Source organism: Symphalangus syndactylus, chromosome 5, assembly GCF_028878055.3.
Source record: "Symphalangus syndactylus isolate Jambi chromosome 5, NHGRI_mSymSyn1-v2.1_pri, whole genome shotgun sequence".
In the NCBI taxonomy this organism is placed as follows: Eukaryota; Metazoa; Chordata; class Mammalia; order Primates; family Hylobatidae; genus Symphalangus; species Symphalangus syndactylus.
The window spans coordinates 53,940,933-53,953,323 of NC_072427.2; the positions used below are offsets into that span (position 1 = coordinate 53,940,933).

The 12,391-nt window shown below is 48.3% G+C and overlaps 1 protein-coding gene across 1 annotated transcript; it reads left to right on the top strand.

Annotated features, from left to right (window-relative positions):
* The first annotated feature begins 4,575 nt into the window (after positions 1-4,575).
* LOC129481567 (C-terminal-binding protein 1-like) lies at positions 4,576-5,212 on the top strand. The gene has a single exon (XM_063639969.1). The coding sequence runs from the start codon at positions 4,654-4,656 to the stop codon at positions 4,954-4,956; it is 303 nt and encodes a 100-aa protein (XP_063496039.1). The 5' UTR covers positions 4,576-4,653; the 3' UTR covers positions 4,957-5,212.
* Positions 5,213-12,391: the final 7,179 nt, after the last annotated feature.

Below are 12,391 nucleotides of genomic sequence, written 5' to 3' on the forward strand. Positions count from 1 at the left end.
AAATTAGCCGGGCGTGGTGGCGGGCGCCTGTAGTCCCAGCTACTTGGAGAGGCTGAGTCAGGAGAATGGCGTGAACCCAGGAGGTGGAGCTTGCAGTGAGCAGAGATCGCGCCACTGCACTCCAGCCTGGGTGACAGAGCGAGACTCCGTCTCAAAAAAAAAAAAAAAAAAAAAAAAAAAAAAAAAGAAATTATTAGAGTTGATGCCCAAGACTCATCTCCACCAGCACGGGGGAGGCATCTGCTCTTTTTATGGTGGGTGACTCTGGGCCTCCTTCTGCTGGGCTCAGTCCTGAGGTGGGTCTGACTCAGCTCAGAGCTGTGCACCGCAGCCCTCCTCCCCAACTTGCATGAGTGCTCTTTAGGATGGAGCTGAACACCAGCTTCTCAAAACCACTTGGCCCCATCACAGGCACTGAGAACTGATTGCGTCACTCTGGTGGGCTCCCCAGCCCTAGCCAAGAAGGGTTTCTCTAGGGAGCCTGGCCCCCACTTATGAGACCTGGAGCCCCAAAGATCCTGACCAGAGGCCTGCCTCCTCCAGGGAGGGGCCACTCGCCCCCACCAAGCTCCCTTCACAGAGACCCATCCAACAGAGCTGAGGAAAACCATGCCTCATAAATGAATAAATACATAAATAAGGATGCCATGGACCTGCATCCTTGTAATTCCTGAAAGAGGGCAGAGTGGCTGGCTCACAGAAAGCTCAGTAGGAGATATTGCTCCCTGGCCAGGCTGTGCTCTGTCTCTTTGGAGGGAGCCCTAGGGGACAAGAAAAGCCAGAGGAGACCAGCTCGCCCAGAAGGTGCCTCTCCACCCCTTCCCCGGAGTTTCTGGGACACGAAGCCCACCCGAGGGACACATGCCTCCTTGGGAGTTATACCAGGCCTCCTTCCTGATCTGGCCATGCAGTGGTTTTCAGTGCCAGAAACATGAATAAAATAGGCCCTTTATTGGATGTTCTTCAGGAACATGCACACTTCTTTGGATCTTTCCATTGTTTTATCTCTATTTAAAGTTAAATGCTGTGTTATACTGAGTATTGGTAAAGATGTAGAGCTACAAGAACTGTCAAGCTGGCAGTAGCATAAAGTTGTATAAGCACATTGGAAACCTGTTTGACAGCTTCTACTAAAGCTATATCTATGCCTACCTTCAGAAATTCCATCCTAAGCATGTACACAGAGAAATGAGTGCATATGTCCACAAAAAGACTTACATAAGAATGTTCATTGCCATTATTATTCATAAGAGCCCCAAATGAAAGCAACCTAAATGTCCATCAACAGGAGAGTGAATAAATGGTGATACAGTCACATCATGGAATACTACACAGCCAAAAAAGAAAAATGAAGTGGTAGGAACATTCAACGACATGGGTGAATAGAGGGAGCCAGGTATGAGAGACAGTGCACTGTACCAGCCCACTTAGATGAAGCACAGGAAGGCAGAACTGATGATGATTGAAGTCAGAAGAGTAGTTTCCTTTGTGGGAAAGTGTAGATCAGGAAGGAGCTTTCCGGGGTACAAGAAATCTGCCGTATCTTGGCTGGGTGCAATGGCTCACGCCTGTAATCCCAGCACTTTGGGAGGCCTAGGCGAGAGGGTCACTTGAGCCCAGGAGTTAGAGACCAGCTTGGGCAACATAACGATATCCCATCTCTACAAAAAAATTAAAAATTAGCATGGCATGCTGGTGTGCGCCTGTAGTCTCAGCTACTCAGGAGGCTGAGGCAGGAGGATTGCTTAAGCTCAAGAGTTTGAGGCTGCAGTGAGCTATGATTGTGCCACTGCACCGCAGCCTGTCACTTCAGTGACTAAGCAAGACCAGTCACAAAAAAAAAGAAAGGAAAGGAAAGGAAAGAAAGAAAGCAAAAGGAAAGAAAGAAAGCAAAAGAAAAGAAAAAAAAGAAAGGCTGAGTGCACCGTTTCACATCTGTAATCTCAGCACTTTTGGATCACTTGAGGCTGGGAGTTTGAGACCAGCCTGGACAACATGGCAAAACCAAAAACACAAAAATTAGCCAAGCATGTTGGTACATGCCTGTAATCCCAGCTACTCAGGAGGCTGAGGCATGAAAATCCCTTGAACTCGGCAGACGGAGGTTGCAGTAAGCTGAGATCACGTCACTGCACTCCAGCCTCGGTGACAGAGCAAGACTCTGTCTCAAAAAGGAAAAAAAAAGAAATCTGCTATATCTTCACCTAGGTGAGGCTATCACATACATTGATATATATTAGAATACGTGTGTGTGTGTGTGTCTCAGTGTATATACCAAAATGCACATTAACAAAGATTGCGGCCAGGTGCTGTGGCTCATGCCTCTAATCCAAGCTCTTTGAGAGGCTGAGACGGGTGGATCACGAGGTCAGGAGTTCGAGAACAACCTGGCCAATATGATGAAAGACTTCTCTACTAAAAATACAAAAATTAGCCAGGCATGGTGGTGCGCTCCTGAAATCCCAGCTACTCAGGAGGTTGAGGCATAGGAATCGCTTGAACCCGGCAGGCTGGGGTGGCAGTGAGCCAAGATCAGGCCACTGCACTCCAGCTTGGGTGACAGAGTAAGACTCTATCTCAAAAAATATATATATATTCCATTAGTAGACATAGAATTATTGAATTATAAAAATCAGCATTTTGGCTGGATGCCATGGCTCATGCCTATAATCCTAGGATGACACTTTGGGAGGCTGAGGAGGGCAGATCACAAGGTCAGGAGATCAAGGCCATCTTTGCCAACATGGTGAAACGCTGTCTCCACTCAAAACACAAAAATTAGCTGGGTGTGGTGGTGCATGACCTTAATCCCAGCTACTCGGGAGGCTGAGACAGGAGAATCAATTGAACCCGGGAGGCAGAGGTTGCAGTGAGCCAAGATCGCGCCACTGCACTCCAGCCTGCCAACAGAGTGAGACTCCATCTCAAAAAAAAAAAAAAATCACCATTTTGTGCTATTTAATTAATTTATTGAGGCAAAGATGGCAATGGATGAAACTACTGTATTAGATGAGAGGATGATGGGGGATGTTTGCAGTGAAGGAGTTTCTCACCACCTGAATTATTTGAACTTAGTACCACTAAAAGTGGAGCAATCAGGTACAGAGTGCCTCCAGACCTGATGCAATAGAAATCACTGACACCATCTAGTTTTTTTTTTTTGAGGCAGAGTCTCACTGTGTCACTGAGGCTGGAGTGCAGTGGCATGTTATTGGCTCAGTGCAATCTCAACCTCCCTGGTTTAAGTGCCTCAGGCTTCCGAGCAGCTGTGATTACAGGAATCTGCCACCACACTCGGCTAATTTTTGGATTTTTAGTAGAGACAGGGTTTCACCATGTTGGCCAGGCTGGTCTTGAACTCCTGACCTCTAGTGATCCACCTGCCTCAGCCTCCCGAAGTTCTGAGATCACAGGGGTGAGCCATCGTGCCCAGCTTATTTCATATTTTAAATATTAAAAAGTAGAACCTGGGCCGGGCGCGGTGGCTCACGCTTGTAATCCCAGCACTTTGGGAGGCCGAGGCGGGCGGATCACGAGGTCAGGAGATCGAGACCAAGGTGAAACCCCGTCTCTACTAAAAATACAAAAAATTAGCCGGGCGCGGTGGCGGGCGCCTGTAGTCCCAGCTACTCGGAGAGGCTGAGGCAGGAGAATGGCGTGAACCCGGGAGGCGGAGCTTGCAGTGAGCCGAGATTGCGCCACTGCACTCTAGCCTGGGCGACAGAGCGAGACTCCGTCTCAAAAAAAAAAAAAAAAAAAAAGTAGAACCTGGCCAGGTGTGGTGGCTCACACCTGTAGTCCTAGCACTTTGGGAGGCTGAAGTGGGAGGATTGCTTGAGCCTGGGAGTTCAATACCAGCTGGGGCAACAGAGCAAGACACCATAGCGAAAAAACAAAAAAGAATTAGGAATTTTGTCTAGGATGCTGTTCAGAAGAGTTAGAATAGCAGGTCTGAGACTACTGTCCTTAGAGAGGGCTGCTTGCAAAGTTGGCATCTGGGAACTTGGGTTTAGAGAGGCCTGTCACCATTCCCTACCTAATAAGAGTGGCTCACTGTGCCTAAACTGTTTGTACAAACAACACAGTTTATGTTACTTTCCTTTATTTTATTTTTTTATTTATTTATTGAGACAGAGTCTCCTTCTGTCACCCAGGCTGCAGTGCAGTGGCTTCAATTCTGCTTACTGCAACCTCTGCCTCCCAGGTTAAAGCGATTCTCCTGCCTCAGCCTCCTGAGTAGCTGGGATTACAGGCATACACCACCACACCCAGCTAATTTTTGTATTTTTAGTAGAGATGGGGTTTCACCATGTTGGCTAGGCTGATGGCAAACTCCTGACCTCAAGTGATCCACCAGCCTTGGCCTCCCAAAGCGCTGGGATTACAGTGGTGAACCACTGCGCCTGGCTGCTGCTTTCCTTTGGAATGCTGCTGTCCTTTAGAGTGAGACAAGGGGGCCTTCCTGATGAACACTGTCTGGGGCGGCCTGGTGGACAAGAAGGCGTTGGCCCAGGCCCTGAAGGAGGGTCGGATCCGCGGTGAGGCCCTAGACGTGCACCAGTTGGAACCCTTTAGCTTTAGCCAGGGCCCCCGAAGGATGCACCCAATCTCTTCTGTACCCCCCACGCTGCGTAGTACAGCGAGCAGGCATCCATGGAGATGCGAGAGGAGGCAGCGCGGGGGATCCCCAGAGCCATCACAGGCCGGATCCCAGACAGCCTGAAAAACTGTGTCGACAAGGACCATCTGACGGCCGCCACCCACTGCGCCAGCGTGGACCCCACCGTCGTGCACCCTGAGCTCAACGGGGCTCCGTACAGGTACCCTCCGGGTGTGGTGGGCGTGGCCCCCACTGGCATCCCAGCTGCTGTGGAAGGTATCGTCCCCAGCGCCGTGTCCCTGTCCCACGGCCTGTCGCCTGTGGCCCACCCGCCCCACAAGGGCTTCTTCTCCTAGCCAAACTGTCAAGCCCAAGGCGGATAGAGACCACGCCAGTGACCAGTTGTAGCCCGGGAGGAGCTCTCCAGCCCCAGCGCCTGGGCGGAGGGCCCAGAAACCCTGGGACCAGAGTGTGTGCAGGAGGCGCCTGTGTGGCGGCCCTGGCACTGCAGAGACTGGTCCGGGCTGTCGGGAGGCGGGAGGGGGCAGCGCTGGGCCTCATGTCGGTTGTCGTGGTCCGTCCTGTGGGGGCTCTGCCCTGTGTCCTTCGCCTTCCTCGTTAAGCAGAAGAAGTCAGAGTTATTCTCGCATGAACGTTCTTGTCTGTGTACAGTTTTTAGAACATTACAAAGATCTGTTTGCTTAGCTGTCAACAAAAAGAAAACCTGAAGGAGCATTCGGAAGTCAATTTGAGGGTTTTCGTTTGGGTTTTTTTTTGTTTTGTTTTGTTTTTTATGTTGGAACGTGCCTCGGAATGAGGCAGTTGGCAAACTTCTCAGGACAGTGAATAATCCTTCCTGTTTTTCTTTTTATGCCACAGAGTGCATTGTTTTTTTCTACCTGCTTGTCTTATTTTCAGAATAATTTAGAAAAACAAAACAAATGCTGTTTTTCCTAATTTTGGCAATAACCCCTTCCGAATGAAGACAGCATCACGAAGCAGCTCCAAGAGGAAAAGTTTGTGTGCTGTTCAGCTTGCCCGCTGCCCATCAACTTCTGTCCTGGGGACACAGAGGGTGGCAGCATCCCTGCCTGCACCAGTGCCATCCTGCTGATGTGGTAGGCTAGCAGTATTTTGGTTAAAATCATGTTTGTGATTGTAACCATCTGTATGAATTATTTTAAAGAAATAAAAATCCCAGAAAGATAAAAACAAATAAAAAAAAAAAGAGAGACAGACAGTGAGGCTACTGAGCAGAGTGGCCTCAGGCAGTGGCCTCACAGAACTGCCTGCAGCCCTCTTAAGAGCGGCTTGGCCACTGCAAGACAGGACACAGTCAGCTGGGTGGGCTGGGCCCAGGACAAGTTGATGCTGAGACAATGGAACTTGCACTAGAGATCCAGAACCCTTGAAGGAGTGGACATCTCAGCCAACACCAGCATCGAGGGCTGAGTAGGCACAAGAGAAGACCCCCCGCAGCGTGGTCAGAGTGAGCTGGAGGACCCAAACTCAGGCCCCAACGCCACTCCGCGTCTGCCATCCTCACTCTGGTCTAGATCCATATTGAGCTCCTGGCCTGCAAGGTGTTACTATTTCACGGAGTAGACAGACAAAAGCAGTCCACTGTTGGCTGGGCGCGGTGGCTGAAGCCTGTAATCCCAGCACTTTGGTAGGCCGAGGCAGGCAGATCACCTGAGGTCAGGAGGTCAAGACTAGCCTGTCCAATATGGCAAAATCCTGGTCCTCTAAAAATACAAAAATTAGCTGGGCATGGTGGTGGGTGCCTGTAATCCCAGCTACTCGGGAGGCTGAGGTGGGAGAATCACTTGAGGCTGAGGTGGGAGAATCACTTGAACCTGGGTGGAAGTTGCAGTGAGCCAAGAAGGCGCCACTGTACTCCAGCCTAGGCCACAAGAGCGAGACTCCGTCTCAAGACAAAAAACAGCAACAACAAAAATTCCACTGTCAAGACAGCAGCGTGACCACATGCTACATCTCTTTCTTCTATAGAACATCATTAGACATAGTAAAAAAAAAAAAAAAAAAAAAAAAATGTATTTTGAGACAGAGTTTCATTCTGTCGCCCAGACTGGAGTGCAATGGCGTGATCTCGGCTCACTGCAACCTCCACCTCACAGGTTCAAGTGATTCTCCTGCCTGAGTCGGCCGAGTAGCTAGGATTACAAAAAATACATATATTTTAAAGCAGAGTAACAAATTCATAACTAAGCATGGAGTGAAAAAGGGGACCCCCATGGACTTGAAATGGTAACGTCTTTAAAAAAAAAAAAAAACAAAGGAAGTGTGCAAGATGGATGTCTTCCTGTCACTTCGCACAGCCTACTGACATAGCGCCCCAGCCCCAGACCCCAAACTCACTGTCCTGCTCGGCGACCCCCAGAACACACTGAACATTGAGGGCACACCAAGTACTCTCCTATCCTCACCTCGCTCCTGCAGTAAATGGCTAAATGAATAACTCAGAGGAGAAGCCAAAAAGAAAATGCACACGGGGAACAGGAGAGGTGAGCAGAGGCCACAGCCTGGAGGCCTGGGCTGATATGCTCCAAAGAGATGTCTCCAAGGGCTGCCTGCGGGGAGCAGTCTGTCATTCAAAACACACCTAGAGAAGCCTCTCATAGCAGACAAGGCCAGAACCAGAAATTTACACATGTGGGGGAAGTTACACACCACAAATAGACAGTACAATCCGTGGAAGAACCAAGGGAATGGCGATAGCAGAATGTCAGGGAAGGACTTTATAATATGTAGACCTTAGAGAAATAGCGAAGGAACTGAGACAAGAATGAATTTGAATCCTTGGAAATAAAAAATGTCATGACTGAAATTAACAATTCAGCAATTACTGAACTGAGACCTGAACAGAACTTGTAAAGAGTTGTGTGTGTATGCCTGTATGCACATGCTCACGCACACATACAGAATGAAACTTCAGAATATCAAGGTCAAAGAAAAAGAGAAAAAAGGTGCTGGGGAGAAAAGATGATGAATGACGCATAAAACAATGAAAGTCAGGCCAGTCTCGGTGGCTTATGCCAGCACTTTGGGAGGCCAAGGCAGGTCGATCGCTTGAGCTCAGGAGTTCAAGAACAGCCTTGGCAACATGGCGAGACTTCATCTCTACTAAAAATAATAAAATTAGGCCGGGCATGGTGGCTCACGCCTGTAATCCCAGCACTTCGGGAGGCCAAGGCGGGCGGATCATGAGGTCAGGAGGCTAACACGGTGAAACCCTATCTCTACTAAAAATACAAAAAAAAAAAAAAAAAAAAAATTAGCTAGGCAGTGTGGCGAGTGCCTGTAGTCCCAGCTACTTGGGAGGCTGAGGCAGGAGAATGGCGTGAACCCAGGAGGTGGAGCTTGCAGTAAGCCGAGATGGTGTCACTGCACTCCAGCCTGGGTGACAGAGCGAGACTCCATCTCAAAAAATACATAAAAATAAAAAATGAAAATAAAATTTAAAAATTAGCCAAATATGGTGGTGTGCACATGTAGCGCCAGGCTGAGGTGGGACAATCGCTTGAGCTCAGGATTTGAGGTTGTAGTGAGCTATGATCATGCCACTGTACTCCAGCCTAGGCAACAGAGTGAGACCTTGTTTCAAAAAAGACCCCAAAACCAAACAACAAAATAACAAAAATGAAAATATATCAGATTTCTTTTCATTTCTTAGCTGTATTCTGCATATGAAAGACACACATTAAAATTGCAGGTCCAGGCCAGGCGTGGGGGCTCACGCCTGTAATCCCAGCACTTTGGGACGCTGAGGGAGGTGGATCACCTGATGTCAGGTGTGGGAGACTAGCCTGGCCAACATGGTGAAACCCCGTCTCCACTAAAAATATGAAAATTAGCTGGGCATGGTGGTGGGAGCTTGTAATCCCAGCTACTCAGGAGGCTAAGGCAGGAGAATTGCTTGAACCCGGGAGGCGGAGGTTGCAGTGAGCCAAGATTGCACCACTGCACTCCAGCCTGGGCAACAGAGTGAGACACTGTCTCAATAATAAATAAATAAATAAATAAATAAATAAATAAATAAATAAATAAAATGCAGGTCCAGGCAGCACTCCCAGTGGTCCCACACATCTGTCCCTTGTTTCAGCAGTGTTAGGATAGGACAGACTTGAGGACTCCCTCTCTTCCTGCCTCTCCTAACCTCCAATCTCCTCTCCAGTTACAACCTCCAGGACCATCTTCTCAGCCATTTCCTGCCTCCAGGACCAGCCAACACCGTTGTTGTTAGAAATAAGTTTAGCTCCTTATTGCAGACCAACCACGAGCTCCCAGATTCGTCAGAATACCACCGAGAAGGAAACTGCGGTCAGCTGCCTGGTCCATGTGCATTGGCAGGTCTACTGCACTTACCACTGCCTGGGCTTCTATTTCAACCACAATGAGTGGCTCTGGAGGGCTTTGGCTGCTTCTTCCATGAGTTGGTTCAATAGAAGCACAAGGGCACAGTGTGTCTCTTGGAAGTGCACAACCAGCTGCACCATCTTCCAAGGTGCACAGAAGCCATCTCTAGATGAGTGGGGAAAACCATGGATGCCATCAAAGCCACCATCGCCTGGAGAAGAATCTGAACCAGGCCCTTATGGATCTGCATGCCCTGGGATCTGCCCACACAGACCATCATCTCTGTGACTTTCTGGACAGCCATTTCCTAAACAGGAAGATGAATATCATCAAGACGATGGGCAACCACCGCAGTTACCTTTGCTGGCCGGCCAGCCCCCAGGCCCGCCTGCACCAGTCTCTTTTCCAAAAGCCTACCCGCAAGCACAACCAGGGCCTCCAGAGCCCAGCAGCCTTTGACGGGCTCCTCTGCACCTCCTGGTATCAGGGCTTCTGCCTGACCCTCTCCCTCCAGCCCGTAGGCAGCTTTTTGAGCACCCTCCAGCCTTCTTCCAAGCCTTGGACCAAAGGGGAAGATTTTTGCAGCAAAAAAAAAAAAAAAAGAAAAAGAGGAAATGGAAAAATTGACAGTAACACAACAGAGCGCTCAGAAATAAATCCAACGTATCTGGTCAACTAATTTTCGACAAGGGCATCAAGAGGATGGAGAAAGAATAGTCACTTCTTGGCCAGGTGCAGTGGCTCATGTCTGCAATCCCAGCAGTTTGGGAGGCCGAGGCAGGTGGATCACCTGAGGTCAGGAGTTCGAGACCAGCCTGGCCAACATGGTAATTGCATTTTTTATTTCCAAGAATTCAAATGATTCTTGTCTCAGTTCCTTATTTCTCTAAGGTCTACACATTATAAAGTCCTTTCCTGACATTCTGCTATCACCACTCCCTTGGTTCTTCCATGGATTGTACTATTTGTGGTGTATAACTTCTCACATGTGTTAATTTCTGGTTCTGCCCGTCTGCTATGCTAACATTGAAGCAAGGATGATAATAGAACCTCCCTAAAACTGATCCTGTCCTTGTCCAGGAGCTGAACCCACTTTTGTAAGATGAATGAAAGGCCACAAGATTAGGATTTGGGGTAGGGGGGCGGCTGAATTCTGTGAAAACACAGGCATAGTTTCTGCAATCCCTTACTGCTCAGGAGTCAGAGGTCACAAGATTTGTGTCTTCCCCAATGACTCCTGTAGATAACATCACTATTGTGGAACCTAAGATTGGCCTTTTGGGATGTTTTTCAGACTCACCCCAGCTGGACTCAACCTGTGGCCCCAACCAGAGGTGGACTCAGTGCATGAAGACCATTTCCACACCCCTACGATTGCATCTCCAACCACCTGGGGTAACATCACTCATTCTTTTGCATGTGGGTATCCAGTTTTCCCAATACCATTGTAATTCCCCAGTGGGTTCTTCCTGCTTGCTGCACAGACAAAACCAGTTCACTGAGGCCATGGTATTGCAGTAAGTAGTTGAATTAACTCAATGCCAGCCATATGGAAGGACTGGAGTTATCACTGAAATCAGCCTCCCCAAAGGCTCAGAGGTTAGGGTTTTTCAAGGAAAGTTGTGTGGGCAGGCAGGGGACTCAGGAATGGGTGCTCTTTAATGGTTAGGACTTCTCTAGGTGTGTTCTGAATGGCAGACTGCGCCCCGCAGGCAGCCCCCGGAGACATCTCTTCACAGTGTATCAGCCCAGGCCTCCAGACTGTGGCCTCTGCTCGCCTCTCCTGTTCCCCATGTGCATTTTCTTTTTCTTTCTGGCTTCACTTCTGAGTTATTCATTTAGCCATTTACTGCAAGAGCGAGGTGAGGATAGGAGAGTACTTGGGGTGCCCTCAATGGCCAGTGTGGTCTGGGGTCCCCGAGCAGGACAGTGAGTTTGGGGTCTGGGGCTCAGGCGCTATGGCAGTAGGCTGTGTGAAGTGACAGGAAGACATCTGCCTTACATATTTTCTTCGGTTTTAAAGAAAGACGTTACCATTTCATGTTATATTTGTTCTATGAGACAGTTTCATTCTGTCACCCAGGCTGGAGTGCAATGGTGTGATCTCAGCTCACTGCAACCTCCACATCCCAGGTTCAACCGATTCTCCTGCCTCAGTCTCCCGAGTAGCTGGGATTACAAAAAAATACGTACATTTTAAAGCAGAGTAACAAATTGATAACTAAGCGTGGAGTGGAAAGAGGTGGACCCCCGAGGACTGGAAATGGCAACGTTAGACTATGAACTAAATTTCTCCCATAGTTGATTTGGCCTATGCCCAGGAATGAGCAAAGACAGCCAGCCCGTGACACTGGAAGCAAGATGGAGTCAGCTGTGCTAGACTTCTCTCACCGTCATCTTTGCAAAGCTGGTCACACCATTTACTGAAGTGAATATTCTTTTTTTTTTTTTTTTTTTTTGAGACTTGCTCTGTTGCCTAGGCTGGAGTGCAATGGTGCGATCTCAGCTCACTGCAACTTCCGCCTCCTGGGTTCAACAAATTCTCCTGCCTCAGCCTCACCATGCCTGGCTAATTTTTGTATTTTTAGTAGAAACGGGGTTTCACCATGTTGGGCCTCACAACACACATCAGCCCATCTCCTCTCCTGCTCAGGGATGGTCACAATCCTCATTTCCCAGTTAAAGAAACCAAAACTCCATTATGGTGTTTCACCATATTGGCCAGGCTGGTCTCGAAAGCCTGACCGCAAGTGATCCAAGCACCTCGGCCTCCCAAAGTGCTGGGATTACAAGTGTGAGCCACTGCATCCAGCCAATTAGGAGTAAATATCCAACATTTAGCCAGGTGCAGTGGCTCACTCCTTAATTCCAGCACTTTCAGAAGCTGAGGTGGGAGGATCACTTGAGCCCAGGAGTTTCAGTCCAGGCCTGGCAACATAGTGAGACCCTGTCTCAGCAAAACATTTAAAAATTAGCCAGGCATGGTGATGTGCACCTGTAGTCACAGCTACTTGGGAGGCTGAGATGGGAGAGTGTTTGAACCCAGAAGGTCAAGTAAGCTGTGATTGTGCCACTGTACTCCAGTCTGCATAACAGAGCAAGACCCTGTCTCAAAAAAAAAAAAAGTCCAAAATGTATAAATAATTGATACAACTCAAATAACCCAATTTTTAAAATGTTTAAAAAAAAAACTTGAAGAGACCTTTCTTTAAAGAAGACATAAAAATAGCAAGTGGATATCTGAAAGGTGTTACACATCGTAGATCATTAGGGAAATGCAAATCAAACCCACTGAGATACCACCTCACACCCCTTATGACTATTATCAAAAAGTCAAAAGATAAATGTTGGCAAGAGTGCGGAGAAATGGGAACTTTTGCATACTATTGATGAGAATGTAGATTGATACAGCCG